We start from the raw sequence: 26,475 nt of genomic DNA on the forward strand, positions 1-26,475 counted from the left end.
ATAATTAATGACCAAAGTGTACCTACCACAGCATTAAAAAGGCAATTATGTTTCTCATTGCTACATCGCATCTGTATCATCTAGCGAATTACAATTGTAAATGATAATACATATTGAGGACTTTATTGCTGCATAATTAATTGAAGAAGTGTTCTTAAGCCATGATTCACCCACTGATTTTATTTAAAGAATATGATGTAAATAAAGGATGTAATGTAAATTTATTGCAGTAAATATACTATAGTAAAATTGAACTATACTATCTTATGTTAGGGAAATTATTTAAGTGTACTTTTATAATTTAATATATGTAGCTCTTATTCCATCCAGAATTCATACTTGAAAAGACTAGCAGAGAGTAATTCCATGGAATCCAATCTTTTCCCCATAAAACCAAATATGGTAGCAAGTACTATGTAAAAGGCAAGAACACTGAAAAAAGCAGTATTAATTAAACATAAAAATGATGTCACTTAAATAATACAATCTTATAAAATATGTGAAAGTCGAGCATAAAAATAAAAAAATAAGCAATGATGTTTATATCTCTTATACCTTCAGAAATAGGTATTTTACCAGGAAGAGGAAGAATCCTAATAAACTTCCTAATGGAAAGAGCATGATAAATATAACTTTTATTTGAAATTGAAGATATTAAGGAGATAGATAATGAACAAATGGAGCTAACAGAGAAGCTAACAGAGATAAGAAAATAAATAAGATCACAGAGTACCAATTTCTAAAAATATATAATCTAAATAGATTTCTGAAATCATGGAACGAGGACCTCTGTGACCTTGCTTTCCTACTGAAACAATGAAAATGTGGGTGAAGTAACTAAAATCAACCATTTCATAATTCCAGAAATTAATGAAAGCCACAGAACAAACTGAACATCATCTATGCAAAAAAAAAAAAAAGTTATTAAACCCCTGTAAGGCAGCATAGTCTGTGATATTTTTTACTTGGGGCTACTCCCATTCCCCTTCCCTCCCCAGATCAGTAATGTATCCAAAAGCCAGCCGTTTTGGAAATACTGGAGAGGTCTGACCTCTTCCGGAGCCCCCTTAAAAGCCCCATCCCCAGAGCACAGTCAATATTTTGTTTGAAATTGCAGCACTCTGAAAAATCTCTATCCCCAGGATGTTGCAGACATTTGATTTTTCTCAGAACTCCGCTCAGTGGAAAAAGACGGAGCCCCACAGCGTTACCAAAACAACAATATGCTGGCAATATCACAGCTGACTAAGGTTGAGGTTCAGTTGGAGCAAAAGAAAAAGAGGAAGGCTGGAACGGGGGGTGGGGGGCGGATTTAAAAAGAAATCCTGGAGAGCCAGATGACCACAGAGAACTTTAAAATGCTCCAAAATATTTAGGAGGATCTCAAAGGCTATGCCCAAGCCCAGGAAAGACAGGAGAAAGGCAAAGGTAGTAGTCATTTACATATGACTGACCTTAAAACTCTCCAGAAGCAAGGAGTAAAAGCCATGGATGTCTTCTACACTGCCTGATGTTTGGATGTGCCTTCTCACACACGGGTTCCCTTGGGAAAGGTGAAACATATAGTGGAATTTCATTTAAGGAAATTTTCTGGTGGAACGCTGCTGGCATTTAAATTATACTGATCTAGAGGTGACCCATAGGAAGCAAAACTTAAAAACAAGTTGTTGGGTATCTTTTTTTTCAGTGTGCTCAGGGCTACACACAGCCAGAAATACAGAAACTATAGATTTAGTCCAAGAAGATCATGAAACAAACAAGCAGATGTAAGAAAAACAATAATAATCTCAAAAATCTGCAGTAACAACAAATCTTGGGAATGGGGGCCTTGATACCCAACTACATGTCTAAATGACTACATGTCTAAAGCATTCAATGAATGTAAAGACAGAGCTGTCTCACAAAATAAAAAAATATATATCAATAAAGAAATAGAAATTATTAAAATATTAATTATGGACTTGAAAAAAATCAATGAAATGGAAACTCAAGTATCTCAACAAGAGATTTAAGCTGACAAAAGAAACAATCAACAAGCTTGAGGACAGGTCAATAGATATAATCCAGTTTGAGGAACAGAATGGGAAAATGGGTAAAGAAAGTGAACAGAACCTCAGAAAATATTGGGACACCATCAAGTGTACTAACATAAACATAATGGAAGTTCCAAAAGAGAGAAGAGAGGGAAAGGGGTAAAAACAATATTTGAAAAACAATGGCTGAAAACTGTAAATTTTCAAAATATTAACGTACATGTCTAAGACGATCAACAAACTTCAAGTAGAATAAGCTGAGAGACCACCAAATAGACAGATCAGAGCCAAATTGATGAAAATCAAAGACAAAAAATATCTTGAAAATGGTAAGAGTAAAACAACTTTATCATTTAGAAGGGATCCTCAATAAGAATAATGAATGCCTTCTCATGAGAAATCATAGAGGTCACAAGACAGTGAGATGACATCTCCAAAGTGGTGAAATTCAACCAAGAATTTTATACCTAGCTAAACTCTCCTTCAAAAATGAATGGGAGATTAAGATATACCCATATATTTTATAAAAGGAGGGGGATAATTTGTTACTAGAAAACCTACTATACAAAGGAACTACTCTGTGAAGGAACTTCCTCAACTTGACAGAGGGAATGCATGAAATACTACATGTAATATTATTCCTAATAGAGAAAAATGGATGTTTTCCCCTAAGATCAGGAAAAAGACAAGAATGTCTACTACCACTTCTATTCAGCCTTGTACTGGAGTTTTGGGGAGGTTTTTTTGTTTTTTTTTTTTAAAGATTTTATTTATTTGACAGAGACAGCCAGCGAGAGAGAGAGAACACAAGCTGGAGAGTGGGAGAGGAAGAAGCAGGCTCCTAGCAGAGAAGCCTGATGTGGGGCTCGATCCCAGAATGCTGGGATCACACCCTGAGCCGAAGGCAGACGCTTAATGACTGTGCCACCCAGGCATACCTGTACTGGAGTTTCTAACAAATGTAATTAGGAAAGAAAAATAAAAGATTAAGACCAAGATAAGGAAGAAAAACTATATTTACAAATGTCATGATTTTATATATAGAAAATCCTAAGGAACCCACTAAAAATATAAGACAAATAAGTTCAGCAATGTGACAGGGTATGAGATCACTATGTAGGAGTCAATTATATTTCTATATAGTAGCAATAAGCAATTCAAAAATGAAAGCAAGAAAGCCATTCCATTTACAAAGTATCAAAAAATAACAAAATTGTAAATTTAATAAAAGAAGTACAGTATGTACACTGATAACAAAATATTATTTTTAAAAATGAATGATTTAAGTGTAAAGGCATCACATGTTCATGAATTAGAAGACTTAATATTGCTTACATAGCAATGCTTCCTGAATTGATCTACATAATCAGTGCAATTTATATTGAACTCCTAAATTGCTCTTTTTTTTTTTAGGAATTGACAGGCTCATCCTAAAATCCATATGAAAATGTAAGAAGTCCAAAATAGCCAGAATAATCTTTCAAAAGAAGAATAGAGTTGGAAGGTTTATGCTTCTCAATTTTTAAACTTACTAAAACTATAGTGATCAAGACAGTATCATAATGGCATGAAGATAAGCATATGGAAAAATGGAATAGAATTGAGAGTTCCAAAGTGCACCCTCACATTTTTGGTTAATTGATTTTCAGCAAGGTTACCAAGACAATTTAGTTGCTAAGGAATGTTCTTTTCAACAAATAATTCTGTGAAAATTGGATATCACACGGCAGTATAATGATTTTGGTCCCTACCTTAAACCATACACCAAAAATGAAAGAGCTAAATATAAGAGCTGAATGTACGAGCTAAAATGTAAGAGTTAAAACTATGGAAGTCTTAGGGAAAAAACACGAGAATAAATCTTCATTATCTTAAGTTAGGTAAAACATTTTTAGGTATGGCATCAAAAGCAAAAGTGACAACTGAAAAGGTAAATTGAACCTCATTAAAATTAAAAATTTTGAGCTTCAAAGGCCACCATCACGAAAGTTAGAAAAAAACTCACAGAATGGGAGAAAATATCTGTAAATCATATATATGACAAGGGACTTGTATTAGGAGTATAGAAAGAACTCACAACTCAATAAAAGACAGTCCAACTGAAAAGTAAGAAACACATTCGAATAAACATTTCTCCAGAAAAGGTAAAGAAATAACCAAAAGCACATGAAAAGATCCCCAGTTAGTTATAGATCCGAATCAAACTCACAATTAAGAAACCATTTCACACCCAGTAGGATGACTAGAATCCCAGAGGCAGGGAATAAGTGTTGGTGAGAATTTAGAGAAATGGAACCCTTATACACTACTGATGGGAATGTAAAATGGTCTGACAGTCTTGGAAAACAGTTTGGCAGTTTCTCAAAAGATTAACCAAGGAGACAATGTAACCTTGCAATTCCACTCCTAGGCATATATCCAGGAGAACTGAAAACATATATACACATAAAAACCAGTACGCGAATTTTCCTACCTAGCAGCATTATTCATGATAGCTCCAAATTGGAAAAAAACAATTATCCATTGGGGAATGGATTAACAATATGTGGTATATTCACACAATGGAATATTATTCAGCAAATTAAAAGATATGAATTAGTGATGAATGCTCTACATGGATGAGCCTTGAAAATATTATCCTAATTGAAAGAATCCAATCACAAAAGACCACATATTATAATGGTTACATTTCTACAAAAGGTCCAAAGTAGTCAAATCTATAGGTAGAGAGTTAGATAATTTGTGGTCTCGAGCTGGGGATTGAAGGAGGGGCTGAAAATAAAAGTGACACCAAAAGTGGGGAATTGGAGGGAGCGGGCGTGAAGAAAATTTCCTAAAATTAAATTGTACTGATGGTTGCACAAGTCTGTAAATATGCTAAAATTCAGTGAACTAGTTACTTTAAATTGTTTGATTTTATGTTACATAAGTTATATCTCAACAATGCTGTTAAAAAAAAAAAACAATCCCCCCAAAAAGGAAGAAAAATGTTATATAAAAACTTAGAGGAGCGATTTTAAAATGCTGAATGTGTTTTTAAAATGAATTAAAGAGTAATCAATAATGTGGCACAACACAAACCATTTTTCAGCATGAAAACTCGTATGGTCATCCATTAGTCCAATTTGTTACATTTTGTCACTTAAAGTAATTGAGAGAACATAGAGAATATGCAGAATATACAGAAGGAGAACATACAGAAATTCCAAAAACACGCCACTAAGAAAGAGACAATACCAATAGCAATTTGGCTTAGAAGAAAGTCCATTTGGTATCTGGTGTTTGGCATTTTACAGAAGAATTTCATGTGAGGAAACTCTGCTTTTGTGTATTACAGGATGGTAAAATGCTGAGTGGTGAAGTTTTCACACCCATGGCTCTTTCTTTTCAGAAACAAAGAGACCCAAATTCGCATTTCCATCATCCTTGTGATGGAGGTAGCCCTCTGACAATTTGATTGAGTTCAGGACCATAAAGGACAAAGGGAAGAAAACCTGAAAAATGAAAGCCTTTTTAGCTCCTAAGAATCATTATCTAAGTTCAGTATTAGGTCTCTAGACATTGTGATAAGCCACCAATGATCCATTAAGAATGGGCAAGCACTGGCCTTAGTATGCATAGATGATTTCCAGTTCAATTTAGTTTCAGGCTATATTAGAATACTGCATATCTAACTTTATGACAAATTCCTTCAGCTTTTGTAGTGTTTCCGGAAGAGTTTTCGATGAACAGCAAGGTCAAGTTGAAAGTAGCCTTGCAATGAGAAATATAAGCAGGACAAACAGGAGGACATGAAGTTAAATTTGAATTTGAAATCAGCTGATTTATATCCCCTGCTTGTGTCATTTACTCTCTCTCCTCACTCTTGAATCAGCTTTAGAGCTAGGTTCTGTAAATTCTTCCTTGTGCAAAGATTAAAATAATAAATTCACTCATTTTCCATTACATTAAATAACCTTAAATCCTTTTTCCAACCTCTTACTGTCAATAAACACCTGGATTCATTCATCATGTTGCCTAATATATTATGAAAATAACTGAGTTACAGACTTTTACAGAAATCAATTCTATATTCACATCATTTTGTGGTGATAACAAAGCAAGATAAGACATGCTTCTAATTCACAGTGCAACAATACACCAAAGAGAAGTCTGTTAATGGACACCCAAGTGTTCCCTAAATATAAATGATGATGAAAATAATAATAGCTAACATTTATTGGGCATTTACTGTATGTCATGCATTATCATAAGCGCTTTATAAATATGAGTTAATCTTATAACCTTAAAAATTAGTACAATATATAAATCAGGAACTGAGGCATACAGTTTCATTAAATTGTGTACGTTACACAGTATGTTACAAAGGCAGGATCCTAACTAGTGGTTAGGCTTGAGAGCCTGAGTTCTTAACCATATATCTAGTCCTGTATAATAAGAGCAGATGGTGTTGATTTCAATAATGTTCATCTATTTTTAAAAATATATCAGTTGCAAATAGCTAAAGGTCATTCTATGTCATTTGCATTTTCCTGGAGTAGTTGCAGACTGACATATATTTAAATTTATATGCAATTGAAAAAATCAAATTTGGGTAATTTAGTTACTTAGTAGAAACAAGGGGAAGAAGAGTTATAGTTGTTAAAGCACCTAATGGAGAATAAAGAAATTTAACTTTTATCTATGCCTCTCTAGACTTCAGTTTTCTCATCTATAATGAGAGAGCTGGAAGATTGGACTTCAAATACTCCTTAGAATACAATAGCCATAAAGTTGTTTCTGTGATCTACGTCAATATCTTACATTCACATCTTTTGCCTACTTTTCCAAGAGGCTGTTTATTTTTTTTCTTACACATTTATAATAGCACTTAATATACTAAAAAATAGAATTTATTCTTTGGAGTACGTGTTAAATATATTTATTTACTATTTTATTAGTTCTCTTTTCTATTTTGTGCTCTTTTGCCATTTAGAAATTTAAATAATTTTATGTAGTCACTACATTATTTATTTTCTTTAACTTGCCTGATTTTTTGCTGTTATATTTCAACAGATGCTTCAAAATAAAATATAAAAATAGGTTACCCAGTCTTTTCTTTCACTTTATGAACTGAATTTTTTTTTTAAGATTTTATTTTATTTATTTGACAGAGAGAGAGACAGCCAGTGAGAGAGAGAACACAAGCAGAGGGAGTGGGAGAGGAAGAAGCAGGCTCCCAGTGGAGGAGCCTGATGTGGGGTTCAATCCCAGAACCCCGGGATCACACCTTGAGCCGAAGGCAGACGCTTAACAACTGAGCCACCCAGGCGCCCCTATGAACTGAATTTTTAAAAAATATCTTGATCTTTTATCCACTCAGATTTTTTTATATAAAATATAAGTTAATTATAAGTCAACCTTTACTCAAATAGCTAGTCAGTTATCCCAATCCCAATGTCACTTATTCAAGTTTCTACCTCTTTCCCAATTGATTACCTATGAAGGGAACACAACCTTGATTGTCCATTGAATTCCCAAATGAGTTTAGGTCATTTTATAAAGTCTTCTGTCCCATGGAACTGTCCATCTATGCCTGCAGCAGCATCAGATTGACCAATAAATGTATGGAAATATTCTGAACCTCGCTAATGGTAAAAAATTAAAGGGACAATGAGCTTTTCCTAAGCTTATCAGACACAGATTTGCACTTTTCAAAGTACCAGTATTGATCAGAGTGACAAAATCAGTCACCAGAAACTTTGGTGGAAACACTAATTGTGCAACCAGGAAGCATCTGTAGTTCAAATGTGCACACTCTTTAATCTCACACACCGATTCTCGATGTGTGGTGGGAGGTCCCCAAGATCCGACCAGGGAATTTGTGAGGCCAAGATGCTTGTCGCCATGACACTAAGACATCATTTGCCTGTATAAATATTTCACTGTGTAAATATTTACATTGGTTGTTTAAAAGCAAATATGGGCAAAACTGTTGTCACTTGAGTCAGAACAAAGGCAGTGGCAACAAATTACATTAGTAGTCTTTATTTTTCTCCATCATGTACACATAATAGTTTCACCCATAATATCTCAAGAAGCACTAAAAATTATTAACTTTATTAAAACTCTACTCGAGTGTATGATTATCATAACATTTTATATAATGAACTATGAAGTACACATTTAGCACTCTATTGCCTACTGAAGTATGATGATTGTCTTGAGGAAAAAGCTCTGATTTTAGTTGAACTGGCATCGTATTCCATGGAACATTATCTTCACTAGAAAAAATGATTGACAGACAAACTATGATTATTCAGACCTGAATATCCGGGAAATACATTTTCTAAAATGAACAAAGTGATTCTGTCACTTCAGAGAAAACAACTGACCTGGCACTACTCATTGCCAATGATTAAATCTGAGCTTTCAAGCAAAAATTAGAATTTTGAAAAATTATATGCATCACTGATTTTGACAGCTTCCCAAAACTTAAAGAGTTTTCTATGGTGATATTAACAAACACGATTTCTTTTTCCTATTATATAACAAAATGTGTCAACACTTGAAAATCCTTAATAACTTAGGGAAATAGTATTTTAAAAATGATCCATGCATCGGTAAAAGGACCATTCAAAATGCAGAATGCAAAATAGATTTTAATGCAACAGTATGAAAAATTAACTTTGTTTCAGATTACACATTGCAACCAATCTTCAAGAAACTTCCATTTGTCAAGTTTTGACAGAGCATCAAAAAAGAATATCCACAGTTTTCTGTAAAGGCTACTAAAATATCCCTCTCTTTTCCAACTTCCCATGCATGTGAAGCAAAATTTTCTTTATCCACTTCACCAAAATTACATCAAATGCTGAAGCAGATGTCAGAGCTCAGCTGTCTTCTACTAAGTCAGATGTTAAAAAGATTTGCAAATACTTAAATGATGCCACTCTTCTCACTATTTTTTTTTGTTTTGAAAAATATATTTATCTTTATAAAAATATGTTAACCTACATCCATTGGGTATTATTTCAAATAAACTAATAAATACTTTGAAAATTTCTGGGTATTTTTTGAAAATTTCTCAGTTTTAATTTTTAGAGCAGCAACTACTGATAGACATGGCCTATATTTTTAAAAACTTCTTGCGTCCATCAATAACTTCTAAAAATATAAAGCGGTCCTTATACCAGAAAGTTTGAGAACTGCTGACTTTGATAATCTACTAATAAAAAATCATCTCTCGGGGCATCTGGGTGGCTCAGTCGGTTAAGCATCTCCCTTCAGCCCAGGTCATGACCCCAAGGTCCTGGGATCGAGCCCTACATTGGGTTCCTTCCTCAATAGGGAGCCTGCTTCTCCCTCTCTCTCTGCCTGCTGCTTCCCCCATTTGTCCTCTCTCTCTTTCTCTTTCTCTGTCAAATAAATAAATGAAATCTTTAAAAAATCTAAAAGATCATCTTGAGTAAGTACACAAAATTATTAATGAACTAATAACCTCTAGATATTTCACATTTTTTCCTTTTCGCAATCGAAGTTTTTAATTGAGGTTATTCTAACCCAACTCCATAGCTCCATACTGGGAGAAGATATCTTCTCTTTTGGTTGATAAACTACAATCAGAAGATACCTTATGATGGGAGGTGAATATACTACACATGCAGGGACATTGTGCCAAAGGGTAGACTAGTGGCAGAAGGCACCAGTTGTCGCCCAATATCTATTATCATCTTCTCAGTAATAGACCCCATGAATTTAACCTGGGCAAATGAGCTGCTAAAGATATATTATTTGCTAGTATTTTTCTTCAGCTACATGTGACCAGTAGAATGTAAGCAATATGGTAACACAACTCCTGTGAAGACTGGAATGTGAATGTGATATCTAGAAATGGAATAGATATTTTGCAAGACAAGGTGAAGTCATGCATTACAGATGGTAGAACACAGAAGGAGCTTGGTCCCTATGGATAATAGAGCCATCGTATTAGTCATAGCCTGCCAATAACTTTATGAGGGTGAAAAAATTTCTATCTTGAAAAAGCTATCACAATTTGAGATTTTCTGTTACTCATAAATGAACCTAATTTTAACCGAGAAGTGACTCAGCAGTACTGTTAGGCATATAGGACTCTATTTTATCTACATACTTTTTCTCTTTTTCTAGTGTCAATGATTTTCCTTAAGCATTACCAATGGAGTTTTTCAAGATAGAAGATCATTACTGAAGTTGGCATCTCAAGTTTCCTTACCAAATACCCTTGGTAATCCTATTTCTATAGCACATGCCCACATAAAACTACTGATAATCTCATATTTTTTTTGACTTACTGGAAGATTTCAGAGCTAGTTCACACTCTAATTTACACACACACACACACACACACACACACCTTTGTTTGTTTCAATGAGCCAAAATACTTTTTGATTATAAATTAATAATTACTCTATCAGTAACTAAATTAAGATTACTAGCACAGAAAACGAGCTAGGTAAATCTTCCCATCATTGAACTATAAAATGTTGGGATTAGAAGATGTCTTAGTAAACATCCAATTCAACTCATTCTTCTTTATAGATAAAGATGTTTAGCACCACAAGGAAAATTTACTTTAAACAAATTATTTATAAAGCAGGGACATATAAAAGCACATATTATTAATTGTCTAGCACATTCATTAGAACCAATAAGACCCACTTCATCAACCTGGGATACTATAAGTAAATAGCATTTCCTTTCTTTCTTTGTTTAATGACTGAAGCCCCTGTTGCTTTTATTAGCAGGAAGGCCATCAGCCTTCCTTCCAAATTGCTGTAGAACTCTGTGATCATACTTGCTTCAGAGAGGGAGTGAGAAGATGGAGAACTTGATCAACTCGCCCAACCGGGTCCCTTTCTTCTCTCTTTGACACACAGATTCTTCCTTGGACACATAGCATTTATTTTATGTCACGCAGGTGCTTCAGTAATATGTTTATCTAAAAACACTGTAAAATTAGTGGAAAATCACATTTTAAAATGCAAAATTCATGCTATACTTAGTAAAATGTAAGACTTTCACTTTGTAAAAATAAATAAGAATTTATTTTTATTTAGTGCAAACATAGTACTTTGATTTCTCTTTTAAGAATTAGATAAGAATAATTTAGGTAGTACTTTAAAGCTGACTTTAGGAATCTTTAGAGCCTTCTGGGATCTATCTTATCTAACCTCCCTAAATGATGTCTTTCTAAGAGATTGCTTTACAAAAAAACTTACTTATGCACACAATCTTTTCAGTAGATGGCAATTATACTTTAATTTAATTCATTGTATCTCTGCCCACTGCATTGATCTTTTGTCTATTTCTGTGCAAGTTAACTTATTTTGATATTTTATGTCATGAATCACTGTAGAAATTTAATTAAATTGATATATTAACTGTGCTGTAATTGCCACTGAAGTATTGTAAATGTCAGGCCACTCTGCTCCCATCCCAGATCAGGACTGCAAATAAGATACTGCAACTCAGATTCTTTTCTTTGTCAAGAGATGTACACAAAAATAAATAACACAAATAATCTATTTTGGCCCAGGACCTGAAGCTAGAATTTTACCTTTCAAATAGATATGATAAAAGCTTTTACAGAATATTTGATTAATTATCTGCAATTATTTGTTTCAAATTTTTCTAATAGTCCCATGCTCAATACTCCTCTGTGTTCATGATCTGCTCATGGATAAACTGGCTGTCAATATTAATGCTATTTGCTTTTTTAGACAATGATTTATTCAGCTTCTTTTAAAAACATAAATTACTTTCATCTCGGTTTTCACTGAGATTATTTTAAAAATCTCTCCTGTTAATTTACTTTAAGAAATTCCATGCTACATGTTTTCAATATAAAATTCTTATAAAAATAAAATGCCCAATTTAGCAAGTTCATCATCTGAAGACACAGGATTGATAATTACACACTTGGAGGTATTTATCAATGTGGCAGCACAGACTATTATGGAGCTAACTGGGCCAGAGTATTTAAGATAATTAAACTTGCATTTAAGAAAAGAGAGCACTTCCCACAATATTGATACTGAGACTGAAACAGTAACATTTATCTTGCAGAGTAAATGTAAGTTAAAATATTTTGAATGTTTAATATTTTTCTTTATTCAAAATTCATACTATTGCATGCAACCAAATACCGAAGTGAAATCAGATTAGGTGGTGAGTCGTAATTAGTTTGAATCAACTACCTATACAAAGGGTCAGAATTATTTATCATTCCATCCAAAATTAACATAATCCCTTCCTAAAACAGATGGGATATAAGCAAGTGATTTAGTCATTAATAAGCATCAATTTATATAAAGCTTTAATTAATTTTGAATATTTTAAAACCATTTAATATCCCTAAATTCTAGATAGTTGGCATTTTCCTCTTCACCTTTGTAACAGTTTTTATTAATTTGATGATGTTGCCTCTATCTTAACACCCAAAACAATGTAAGGTATAGTGTCGTATATAAATATTGGGGCATGTTAATTAAATACTGGATCAATGAATAAATACTAAAACACATTTTTGATTTGATGTTCTATAAGAAAGTTTACTTTTTAAATGTAGAAATCAATTTATTTTTAAAGTAATTCTAGAATTCCTTTGGTAATCTTTAATAAACTTAATAGTTTAGACAGTCTCAGATTTACAGAAAAAATGCAAAGATGGTGTAGAAAGTTTCCACATACCTCACACCCAACTTCCCTTATTGTTAAAATCTTCCATTGATATGGTACACAATTAATAAATCAATACAGACATATTAATATGTATTTTTAATATCTTACATTACTATGCTTGCAATGAATCATACTGAAACATTATTAACTCATGTTTATACTTTATTCAGATTTCCTTAGTTTTTACAGCACTTTCCTGTTTCCAGATCACATCGAGGATACCATATTACTAGCCATCCTGTTTCTGTAATCTCCTCTTGGCAGTGTCTCTGACATTCCTTGTTTTGGATCACCCTGATAGGTTTGGGGAGTACTAATCAGCCATTTTGTGTAATCCCTTAATAGGCATTTAATGTCTTTTTCATGATTAGACTGGAGTTACACCTTTCAGGAAGAGACCATGGAGTTAAAGTGCCATTTGCATTACATCATATCAGGGGGACATACTACCAACTAGACTTATCATTGTGATGTGTTGACCTCGATCACTTGAATTAGGTAGTGTTTGTCACATTTCTCCATTATTGAGTTACTATATTTCCTTATTTTCACTCTCTACTCTTTTGAAAGAAGTTACTATGCATAACCTACATTGAAGAAATCGGGAGTTATGTTCCACATAGTGGAGAGTAGAATGCCTGCAGAAGATTATTTGCACTTTTTCTGCATGGAAGTTTTCTCTATTCTTTTTATTTATTTGTTTGCTTGTTCAATCACTTACTCATATCAACATGGAGAGAAGTCTAATTAAAATCAATAACATCTACTACCAATGATAATTACTGAATTGAAAGGATTGTTCAAAAATCCTTATGTCAAAAAAGACAATATGAGTTTCCAGATATGATTTTCTAGCATGTGGCTTGCCAAGTGGCCTCTGGTACTACTACATACTAATGATGGTTAAAATAAAATAGTCTTAGGCATTCTTTTCTTTGGTTCTTTCTTTCATCTTTAAACAATATGCATCTTTACCAATAAAGGAAGAAGAAAAAAAATCTATCCTCAGTTCCTCTATGGAACTCTTTAGGGAAAGTAAAGTGTAGAAAGAAGTAAGAGTAACTTTTTATTTTGTCTATTTCTAATCTACAAATCCAATTTTCTCCCTCTTTTTGTAAAACTATACATTTGCTTTATTTACTCTCATGTGTTCTGTGCTGAGGATAATAAACAAGTTTGTTATACTTGGTTCTCACATAATATTTCTTACAATTAACTTTAGTTTATTCATTGTAAAATTAAGGAAAGCAGAAACTGGATGCAGTCAATTCTACTACATTTTTTTTTTTTTAACCCTGAGGCTGTAATTATGTTAGCTATCCTGGTTTGAATACTCCACATCTTCCAGGAGACCTTAGAAATGTTCAGTTCAAGACCTTGGAAGGTCATGGAAACCATAGCTGTTCAAGGAAAGAAATCAAGAGAATTTTCTTGGTGAGACACAGCTATTCTAATACTTTCCAATCATAATAGAGTCTTATCAACCCAGACTTCTATGTTATTTGCATGTATAAAAGATTAACATATAAAAAAGGTAGAAAGATGATGCAACATTGTGATTAGCTTGCATCTTGTATATATTTGCCACCTTCAAGAAAAGTGGAAACCATAAAAGTGATTGCATATGTTTACCACCAGAGACCTCTTTTTTTTTTTTTTTTAGGTAACAATTCAAGTCCTATTTTCTAGACATTAAGATACAATTTATTTTTAAAATGAATTAAACAGCTTCTATATCTTGGCCCAAAAAACTGGTCTTATTTAAGAATTTATGTTCACTATTATTTAACTATATTTACAAGATCATGCTATGACATATGGCTGTAAATTTTGACTTACATTTCCAAGGAGCCTCGTCCAAAATTGTTATAAAGATGAACAAATGCAGTGAATTTTGCCTGCACTTCACTGTTCAAAATCTAATCTTCAACTGCTGGGTGAACAAATCTACACCAAATATAGCCCAAATTGAAAGAGAGAGAAAAATTTAAATGTAATAAAACTCCAGAAAAATCCCGCTTGAGTGAAATATTTGTGAATCAAATTTCACTGCATGCTATTGATGTTTCGCTTTCTAAAATATTTTGCTTCCTAAAATACTATTATTAGATGAATATCCTGGTAAGAATAATTTCCCCCAATTCTCTGCAGCATAATTATAGTTGGTTGTCTTTGGAACTCTGTGTGATTCAAACATGTGTCTCTTTCACTTGTACTGCTACGACCTCAATGTACCATCCTCTTCTGAAAAATACTTTCGTGGAAATTTAGGAAAAGAAAATGCCAAAAAAATTAATGATACAAAATAGATTTGGCATTTGAAGAATTAAGTTGAATTGCATAGAACATCATCAGATAGAGAAGAAAAAAAATCCAATTAAATATCCATGTAATCCCTGAGAAGTTATTGTCATAGATATAAAACCATAGTTTCTAATTTTTTATCACCAAACTCTGGTAACTAAATAATGATGTATTTCCATTTACAGCAGTGTGATTTAAGAGATGGTATGTAATGAGTCAGGCAACAATAACAGGTGTTTACATATCCTCAAGCTAGCCTATGTTTAAATAGAGATTTCCCTAAATACGCCTACTATTTTTGCAGGCATGCACATAGGTTAATTTACAAAAGAAGAAGCAGTCTCGAGATATGATTAACTAAAAATATAATATCTTTCAATCTAAATGCTGACAGTTGTTAAAGAAATCAATAAATGCTGATAGTTGTTTAATCCTACAACTTTTATATATTGTATCCCTAATTATAGCTGCAAAGAGAAAACAACTTACTCAGCAAACAAAGACTCTAATTCTGTGGGAAAGAATAGAGCCAGCAGATTGACATCTGTGCATTATGCAAATAGAAGAATAGAAAACAAGTAGGTCCTAATAAGCAACTCCTATTCAGATGGAAAAGGGGAGTGGGAGAAAGACTCTTCTCAGATAATTATTAAAGTTGGGAGGGCACTTCTTCCCAGGGTGCATCTCAGGGAGGACTAGTTTGTTTTGGCTTGCTTCCTCAAGTGGAAATTTAAGTGTGAATTAAAAAATGGCATGCTGAGTTTGAGAAACGGCTTCTTCTCTCTTTGCCAAAGAGCAGCATTGGGCAGAGGGCAACATGTCATTGATTTTGAAGCTCCAATGCGCTTTTTATACCCTTATGGTGAATAGTAAGTAGTTTAGTGCTGTTTACAATAGAAACTTTATGAATAATGTTCATAAATAGAGTGTTTGTACTGCTGCTCCTTTAACTTGACAGAATGTTGCCACCTGCTTCTTAATATGTTTGATTAACACTAAAAAAAACTCCTTATTAAGAAATAAAGAGAGCAAATTTATTCTCAAAGGAAACACTGACACACATGTAAAGCTTAGTGTGCATATGACAATTATTTTTTCTAAATTAGCTCATATATGTAAGGTTCATTTCATTTTAGAGATTTGGAAGGTTACATACTAACAGCATTTTTATGACAAGTGCTATGCTTCACAGTAAAATTTGACAAAAGGGAATGTGATAAGGTTTTTAGAAAATAGGACAGCTCAAAGTGGATAAATAGTCTGATAATGAGGGTAGGCAACCACACTCCTAGCAGCTCATGCCTACGCTACAGACACAGTAAACTCAATTTATAGACCAGGTGACATTTAAATTGTCCACTGGTGACCTGTGTAATGCAATAAGAGCAGTGCTTGGGGAGTTTCTGGAATCACTGAATAAAAATCATGACTAAGCTTTTAGAATGATGGATTCAAAATCTACATGACATTTGTGACACGGAAGAGACAGGACTGTTTTTCTGTAAGGATCTGTGAGAAAAGTCAAGCCTTAATATAAAATAGGAGATGAAGGAAAAGAAGAAGAGAAGGAAGAGAGAGAACATAACTGCAGTTTGGAGCACCTAATGTGAGCCAAGCACTCAGAACCTCATGTGCGCTATTTCCAAACCTCACAACAGTACCGCATGGTAAGTGTGACAGTCCCCTTTTTACAGAAGAGTGACCAATGATTTGGGAGAACTTACCTCATCCAAGACCACACAGCCAGAAAAACAAACAAACAAACAAACAAACAAACAAACAAACAAACAAACAAAAAACAGCCTCCGTTGCATCAGACCTCTAGTATATTTGAGAATTTAGTTGATTCTGCTCTAATAAGAACTCAGCTTTTTTCCCTCTGTTAGCACAATTCAGCACATACATAGGAAATCACTCCCTGTCGAAACACTGAAGCTGTGTTTCTACAAGCTTTAGACCTGTCAGAGCTTTATTTTTGTAGGGATCTTGGTTCTGATCTTAACAATTAAGAAAGATACAGAAAACACATAAAGACTTAACAAGATTATTTATTAAAAGTGAGGGAACTGACAAAGGCTTTCTGATGTTAAATTTCAGTCACAATGAGCACCTCTCTTCCACAAGAGCTCAGTTCATAATGCACTTGCATACTGCTCCTAGGCTCTAGTGCTCAGAGGCAAAACGTGTGATATTCCATACGACCTCTATAGCCTTCTGTCTAAGGGAAGCTGTAGGATTTTACAAGATATCAGTGACGGAAAAAGCTCTCCAATTGTTGGAACCTCAGTGTATCCCATGAAGTGATGAGCTGCTCGCTCCCCAACACTGCAGCCCCCATGTATGGCAGTAGAGAAATTCTCTGGGCCCTGTTGGCAAGTGATTCTCAGCCTCTAATGAAAGCAAATTATAGACTTTCTAAAGTGACAGCATCATTCTAGTAATGTGCAGATAAAGTCCAGTGAAATCTAATAGCTCACACTCGCCAGAGACATAATTAAAATAATTGCTTCCTCCTACTTTTTTTCTTCTCTTTTGGCAAAGTGCTACTTCATGTGGCAGTAGGTTTTGTAAAAGAAGGTAACAGAAACTATAGCAGGACACAGAAACTACAAAGGCAATATTCTCCTGCTGAAATAACACTGCGGCCTGGAAAGCTGCCTTCCACTAGAACATTTGTGGATAATTGAACTCTTGCTCATTGTTCAAAAGGTCATGAGGTTTGAGTGGGCTCTTTTTCTTTTGGTAAATTATTCAGCTTGAGTATTTATTGGCCTGTCAAAAGGAAAGTATTGTATGAACTGTCTCTGTTGCTCTCCAGTGTTTCCTAATTTGATTGTGTTCTTTTCTGTGCATAAACTTGGCAGAAAATTTCCATCTCTCTTTCTCAAATTCCAGTACGGAGACCTCTCTTCTTTGCTCTTTGCTGTACAAATCAGGCTCATGGATCAAATAGACATGAATGAAGTCAATGAGAAAAAATTGTAATACTGATTGAATGGAGAGTTTGGGCTGGATTTTTGTTTCAAGCCTGATCAGATCATCATTATTATTAATATTTGGAGCATTCCTTTAAAGGAATCTACAACAACAAGAGTGGGGCTATTTTGGAAGGAATTGCTAGTCAGAATATCCATAGTCATCTATAATAGAATAGAATGGAAAAGTCTATATTCCCCAGACCTAAGTCTACCAAAGTAGTGTCTGCACAATATCTCCATGCTTTGGTGTAGTCAGTAGATCCAAAGACCCCAATCCTGAGCACAATTTGGCGGCAAACTGGGGAGTTTCATTACTACAACACCCTGTTCTATCCAACCTTGGTGGCACTTCAAAACTACTTCTTGTATCAGATGCTGCCTGCCTGTTAACTCATTAAGAGAAGGTTACGAGAAAATAAAGGGTGGCTGAATTTGTGAAAATACATTCCACGCGCAGCTAGCATTGCAATCTTTATGTCTAGCTACCTCCATAAAATTGAAGACCCTTTTTATTGCTTTCAGATGAGACAGTCCCTTCAAAAATTTGTCCTGTCTCTCAGTGAACAGTTCTCACTTCCTATAGATCCGAAATTTGTATTAATCGATCATCTTGGGTGTACCTGGAACTAGGTTAGATGTTACTTCATTTCCTGTTCTTCATTGAACCTTTACGACAATCATATGGGTCAGTCATATTACAGAGGAAGTGGAGGTACAGAGTTAAGTCACTTTCTCAAGGCGCCATTTCTCATCAATGGCAGGGCCATGATTTGAACCTAGACTTAAATGACACCAAAGCCCAGATTCTACTTTATTTCCACGTCACATAAAGATAGGGTTGCTTTAAGACCCAGCCATACTGGACAAGAAGCACTAGGTTCTAAAGGGCCTGTCAGTACATGAGATGTTACTGGTTCAATTCATCCAATAGATGTTAATTTCCATGATAATATAGAGTTCATCAATATGAGCACTTATTGCTTCTAGTTTCCTTGTCTTTATTTGTTACATATTTCCACCTCATTCCCCTGGCCTCTCCTTTAGTCTTCTGTCTCTCCCCATGTCTATACCTACTGATTTGGCCCAGTTCCTGATTTCATTCCAGGTTTGCCTCTCAGGTTCTATAATCCTGAGCCCTCAGCTGCTTGAATTCCTCTCTGCTTCTTGGATAGACAAGACATGGATAGCTTCAAACTCCCAACGACTTGCTCACATACTACGTTGGCATTTCAAGTGCTGGCTTGGACTCACCGAGGCCTGATACTCACCAATCAACTGAAAAACTTCCATCTGGACTCAAGACAAGCCTCAGGCAGTGAAACTGCAATTATAGTCTTCAGTGTGTTTCTTGACCTATGGTTGATGTTTTACTATAAAATCCTCAAAATCTAACATTGCAGTTACTTAAGCTCTTCTCAGAACCATCCACAGATGGTGGGGGAATATATGTTGAAGAGTTTCATTTATTTATTTATTTATTTATTTATTTATTTATTTATTTATTTTTAAAGATTTTATTTATGTATTTGACAGAAAGAGAGAGCACAAGCAGAGGGAGAGGCAGAGGGAGAGGGAGAAGCAGACTCCCCACTGAGCAAGGACCCTGATGTGGGACTAAATCCCAGGACTCTGGGTTCATGACCTGGGCTGAAGGCAGATGTAACTGACTGAGCCACCCAGGAGCCCCTGTTGAACAATTTTAATTTTGTTCCTAGGCTTTCTTATTTCTGTTGGAGACTTGTCTCTCCCTCTCTTGCTACTTCTAAATTGTGAACCTCTGCAGTGATATATCCAAGGGGAAGGAGCAGACACCATTACTCATGTGATGGGAGGAGTATCACAGAATCTATGACTATCTTTTTTTTAGAGAGAGAGAGAGTGCACACACCAGCAGTGAGGGAGGGGCAAAGAGAGAGAGGGTGAGAGAGGATCTTTTTTTTTTTTTTTTTTAAGGAGAGAGGGAAGCGTAAGTAGGCTCTAAGCTCTGTGCAGAGCCCAACTCGGTGCTTGATCTCACAACCCTGAGGTCATGACCTGAGCCTAAGCCAAGAGTCCCTGAGACTAAACCAAGAGTCCAACACTTAACAGACTGAGCCACCCAGGTGCCCCGTGTGACTATGTTTAATTTGGCTTACTTCCTATTCTTTGTATGTATTTCCCTCCCTATTTTTGTCTTTATGTTTGTACACTAGGGCTAAAAATCTGAACTCAGATTAAAGTAATTGATAAAATCCCTTGATTCTAGTTTAATTCCATTCATTCATTTATTAATGTATTATTATTATTATTATTATTATTGTTTGGTTAAGTATTATTAGAAGCAATGATTAAAAAGCAGTACAAAAGTGCACTTTTCAGAATATGGACTGTATTGCCTGGTTTTGAATCCAGTCTCTATCATTTATAAACTGTGAAATCTTGAGAAACTTATTTAACTTGAATTTTAATTTCCTCTTCTCTAAGTGAAGATTAAAATGCCTATATTATGTGGATATTGCAAACATTAAGTGAGATAATATATGTAAAATGCTAAGCATATTGTCTTGCACTCCAAAGCAGTCTAGCAAAAAAGAATAGTAGTTATGATCAATAGCTATATGATCTTGAACTAGCAATCTAGTATTTCCGGGGCTACTCTTCTATATATAGGTTTTAATTATGTATAATAAAGAAACTTGATTTTTTTGGTTATACTTATGGTTATTGTTTATTACAGTGAAAAGATACAAATCTAAATCAGCAAAGGAAAAGACACATAGAGAAAATTCTAAGAGAAACTAGGCACAAGCTTCCAGTTATCTCCTCTCAGTGGAGTAACATGGGGACACATTATTAAGATAAACTTATCTGGACAAACTAGTACAGCATGGCCCAAGGCCTTAGGCAAACAGAAACACTCTTATCAGGCAGAATATTCCAGAGGTGCAGAAGTTATCTCCCAGGAGTGTGAAGACAGGCTTTTCTCTGGGATGTGCAGGTTTTGAGACACCTAGGTTTACTGAGATAACCCTTTCCTTACCACATAGTACTAGGAGATGCTAATAATAGGGGAAACTGGGGGTAGGACATATGGGTAATCAATACATTGTTCTCAATTTTTCTATAACTCTAAAATTGTTCTAAAAATTAAAGTATTGAATCAAATTCAATTAGAATAGATTATAGAAGCTGATAAACACTCAAGCTGAAAATATTTTAATATGTCTTCAAATTATTTTATCTGATTGAGATTACAGCATAAGGATGGTTGAATTGCCTTGGTCTACCGCCTTTAAAATTTCTATTGTACCTGTCTTTATAATGAAACCACTGAACTTTTTCTCATCAACATGACGTTTTATTATTCATAACAACCAGAAAGTGGAAAAAATCCATATGTCGAATGGATCAATAAAATGAATGTTGTTCAGTCATAAAAAAGAGTAGCAATGTATGCTACAGCAACATATGGAAAACTTCAGGCTCAGTGAAAGCAAACAGAAAAGAGCACATATTTAATGATTTACATAAAACATGAAGAATACCTAAGTCCAGAGACGAAAAGTAGATTAGTACTTTCCAATGGATGAAGAGATAGGGAGTAGGAAGTAACTGATAATGGGTATGGGCTTTTCCTTTGGTGATGAAAATATTCTGGAATCAGGTAGTAGTAATGGATACATAATTTTGTGAACGTACTAAAAATCACTGGATTGTACACTTTTAAAAGATGGATTTAATGGTAATTTATATTTCAATTTTTAAAAACTAGCTCTTTCTCACAAATAAATTATCAGACTAAGTTTACTATTATCTGCTCCATTTTTTTGTACACTAGATTAATAGGAATATCAAATGTTTAAATAAATGCAATTCTTATGTATTTTAAGTATTCCCTTCACATATATTTCTTAACGTCCTTCCTTTCTCATTCCACCAGATATGCACACAATCCTTAACCTTTATAGAGTATCATAAAGATAAAGATATTGTGAATTCCTTCTTCTCTAAGATATTCTAGCATTGTTGCAACAGTGAAATTTTGTTGTGACCATCATGGCTTATCAGGTCTTCTAATAGGTGGATAAAATAGACTGAGTTGCGTAGTATTATAGATGGGAAATGAAATCTAGCTGCTGCATTTCTACACCTCTCCAATTTATAGCTTGATAAATAATTTTTATTATTAATTTATTGTATGACCTAACTGAAAATAACAGGGGTTTTTGTTTTTGTTCTTGTTTTTTTATTTTATTATTTTTTTTGCATCATTACAGAATTGTGTGCAATCAGTGATAAGCTTATAGTTGCTGAATGTACACACAAAAGCCTGGACATTTTTTAATATGAAAAACATTGGAAACTCCCTGCTTTAATGGAATTTGATAATGTATATTGTGACAAATGTACTTTATCATTTTAATATGACAAGATTGGATTTTTTTCCTGAAATGAATTATCTGTGTATCTTGGTTTTGTGATGGATTTATCTCTGATTATTTGTATCTTAACTTTTACTAGTATTAAAATAATCCATAATATAAGCAAACTTTAAAAATTTCTAGATGGTGTATATAGAAAATTAGCTTTGAAGAGCTTATCTTCCACTTGCAAGTTTATGGAAATATAAATATGTCAAAATAAATAAAAAGTAGAAGAATGATTTGCCATAAAAATATGTGATTATATTGATGGTATTATGAAATCCTTTTTTGTTTTTAATGGAAGGGATCCATTCAAGGTACCTCTGAACTGAAGCTGCATACACAAAGTATATCGACTAATAATAGTCTTGATTTATAAACAACCAACATTCATCTCTGCTTTCTGAATTTAAAATGTTGAGGTTATCTTACTTGTTTAAAGCTTTTGGTAAGACATGTAGATTAAGCCTGCACATATGTGTACATACGTTCATACACTCAAGGTCTCTAAGCTTTTGGTTTTCTTTCAGAGTTCTTAGAAAGTATCTTTTATTTGTAGAAGTAGAGGTTGTACAGTAAAAAAAAAAAAAGGTTTTAACTTTTTTACAAATTGAGATATAATTGGTACATTGCACAATATTAGTTCCAGGTATACAGCATAATGATTGTGTATATGTCTATATCATGAAAAGATCACCACAATAATTCTACTTAACATCCATCATGATGCATAATTATTTTTTTTTCTTTGATGGGTTTTAACTTTTAATAACTGATTCTTTTGATTTTTTTCTACAAACTATTTCTTAGATCACAGGCTAAGTCTGTTATCTGATTTCAGATAAGCCTATCTCAGAGAAACAAGATATGCTGAACATCACATTCGATAGGATTTTTGGTCATTACTCAAATATACCCAAGTAAAAATGTTTTCACAAAGTCATGTTTTGCTAATTGATGTGGTACTGGACTGTAGAGAAAACCAAACCTATACAATCCAAGTTAGATTTTCCTTTGAAAAAAGTTATCTGTGAATGTTCAGTTCTAGGGAAGGCAGCTTTTACTTCCAACTTTTTATTAATTTTAGTATATGGGCTGCCAAAGTAAGCACTGGACTTTTTATTCATATCAACTGCTTGGTTTATCTCTTTTGATGTCACCATATGTGTTCATTTTCCAGTCTGAAATTCACCAAGCTAGTTCTTTAAAATATGGAACACATGATGGTACAAATGGATTAAAAAAATAAGAGTAGCTTTAACTTGAAGTTTAAAGCAAAATGCAGTTTTCCCTTAGATTTTAACTTTACTTTTCCTTCACATTGGTATACTAAAAATATTGCACTGAAGTACAACATGAAAAAATGTTTTTGTCCCACACCCCCCACCCTGTTATAGATCATGTTTCATTGGAAAATGATCAGTGTTCGCTGGTTTCAGCATCAATATTGAATACGTGTGCATATGTGTGTACAGGCACGCTGTCATAGTAGGCTATGTTATTGGCTAATTCAAGTAAAACTACTATAAATGGCAGAGCAATAGGTGGCCTGATAGCTTGGTGTGGCTTGAAATTCTCTCTACCTCTACATAGTGACTCTACACACAAACCCTGTCAGGGTGGAGAAGGAGGGAAAGAACTGTTTCCCCTTTAAATAAGAGTATTTACAAATATAAAGCTAATCAAATAGAACTATTATAGCAAGTAACAAGAAAAGTCAAATATTCTTTTCTGTTTTTCCTAATTTAGACTTGTGTAAATTTAAAATAATCTTTAAGATATTCACAGTGTTTAATTAAATAAGGAGGCCATCAGCCCAAGGTGGCTGTAATGCCTTAGTATCCTACATAAACAAACCAAAACAAGCCAGAGTCAATGCACTCAAATTGAGAAAATGAAACATAAAAATAAGCGATCACAAACAGGTAGTTAGGTTTTCTCAACAACACCGTAAGTTATAGCCAATAAAATAATTTCCTTGCTTTTTTTCTCTATAAAAAAGCCTTCTCTAGCTCCTGTTGACAGAGCACTCCTAAACATCTTTAGTTTCGCATTGCCTGATTCCAATCCATGTATGCTCAAAATCTTGGAAAAAAAATTTTAATGTGGCTCAGTTTACCTTTTAGTAACACTAAATGATTAACTGTATAGTTCTTTTAATGTGACAAAGTACGCTCAAATGAAATATGTCTCGTAATTGAATGTACATTTTCAATGATCTATTTTAATCTCTTCTAATAATCTCTTAATAATCTCAATTTATTTTAATACAAGTTTGCAGGACTCTTATTTAATGGGTTTTATTCCTGCTTAACAAAATTGGACAACAGTTTCTTAAAGCCAACCATGAACATTCCTTTGAAGGACTAAAAATAAATTTACAGAAGTCTACCTTTAACTGAGGGACTTAAACTTGATCCACTGACTTGAACCACGAACTTCAAAAGGTTCATTATCGCAGTAGATGTGATGACCTAATTCCTCCAAAGGTGGTTCAGGGTCAGTTATAGCAAAGTGGGCTGCATTGTCAATTTCTTTCCTCACTTCCACATCAATTTCCTTGAACTCTTCAATAGTGGCAAGCTTACTGTTTACCATTCTATCTTTGAGAAGCATTATGGGATCACTTTTGCTTCTTACATTCTGAATTTCTTGTCGGGTACGATAACTTATTCCAGGGTCACTCATGCTGTGTCCATGATAACGGTAGGTCTGCAGCTCCATCACTATGGGCCCCTTTTCAGATCTACAGTAGTCAGTGGCAAACTTCGTTGCCTCCCGAACACATAGAACATCCATTCCATCCACCCTTAGTCCAGGGATAAAATGGCCTCTCTTGTAGTAATCAGTGCTCGCTGCTGCTCTCTCAGCAGCCGTGCCCATGCCATCGAGGTTATTCTCACAGATGAAAACACAAGGTAATTTCCACAAAGCAGCCATATTGAAAGCTTCCGCTATCTGACCCTGATTCGCAGCACCATCCCCATATACAGTCAAACAGACCTCCTTGTTGCCCTTATATTTACAGGCCAGGGCGATGCCGGCTCCCAGAGGTGCCTGGGCACCAACAATGCCGTTGCCACCATAGAAGTTCTTCGCATACATGTGCATAGATCCGCCTTTGCATTTAGCGCACCCTCCCCTTCGTCCCGTCAGCTCCGCAAGGATCGATGGGACAGAAAGTCCACGAGTATAGCACAAGCCGTGAGCCCGATAGGATGTGATGACGTGATCGGTGGGATTTATCCCGGCCTCCAGGCCCACACAACAAGCTTCCTGCCCATCGCACAAGTGACAGAACCCACGAATGAATTTTTGTTTATACGCTGATCTGCCTTCAATTCCATTCGGCGAATGGTCTGCATCATCCTGTAGTATTTGAGCCCATCCTCCCGGGTGAGCACTGTTGTGACAGGGGGACCCTCTTCTAATCGATAAAGGCCACATTTCTTAATTTCAAACATAGCATCATCTGAAGAGTTACAGGAAGCCGCCAGCACTCTGCTAGCGGGCTTCCGGGCGACCCTGGACAACACGCGGGAGACGGCGGCGGCGAGCATCTTCTTCATGGAGTGTGGCCCAGGGTGGTGGCCGCAACTCTCGGCTGCCCGGACGTCTGGCTGCGCTCGTCCCCTCTCCCACCCCCGCCCCACCCCGGAGCCTCCTTCCGTGCCAGAAAGCCCTCGACGCCACAAAGGCCGCGCTGGTGATGGAGGCCACGTCACGCCAGGCCGAGTCACAGGGTGGCCAGCCCTGACGGACTGATTTTTACAGCGCCTTCCAACTGTAATGAAGAATAAGGTTGCTTTCTTTCCTGGAAGACTTGGTTGGACAACATCCCAATCCTAAGTAGGGCCATATTCATTGCTAAAACATATGACCGGAGTCCCTGCTCCCTGCTAAACACCGTAGTAGTGGTCCTGCCTGGCCCCGTAACAATGGAACAGAGGCGCACAGGCAGTCCCCAAGGCACACAAAGGTTCTGATAGGTTAGGCCAAGGATATTCTTACCCGTATTTAAAGTCTTTTAAAAAGGGCGCCTGGGTGGTTCAGTTG

The 26,475-nt window shown here is 35.0% G+C and overlaps 1 protein-coding gene across 1 annotated transcript; it reads right to left on the reverse strand.

Moving 5' to 3' along the window:
- Positions 1-24,813: 24,813 nt before the first annotated feature.
- On the reverse strand, positions 24,814-25,988 carry PDHA2 (pyruvate dehydrogenase E1 subunit alpha 2). Its single transcript, XM_002915291.1, is given in 2 exon segments — positions 24,814-25,745; positions 25,748-25,988. Coding segments are annotated over 2 exon segments (1,173 nt in total).
- Between the last annotated feature and the right edge of the window lie 487 nt (positions 25,989-26,475).

This window comes from Ailuropoda melanoleuca, chromosome 11 (genome assembly GCF_002007445.2).
Source record: "Ailuropoda melanoleuca isolate Jingjing chromosome 11, ASM200744v2, whole genome shotgun sequence".
Lineage (NCBI taxonomy): Eukaryota > Metazoa > Chordata > Mammalia > Carnivora > Ursidae > Ailuropoda > Ailuropoda melanoleuca.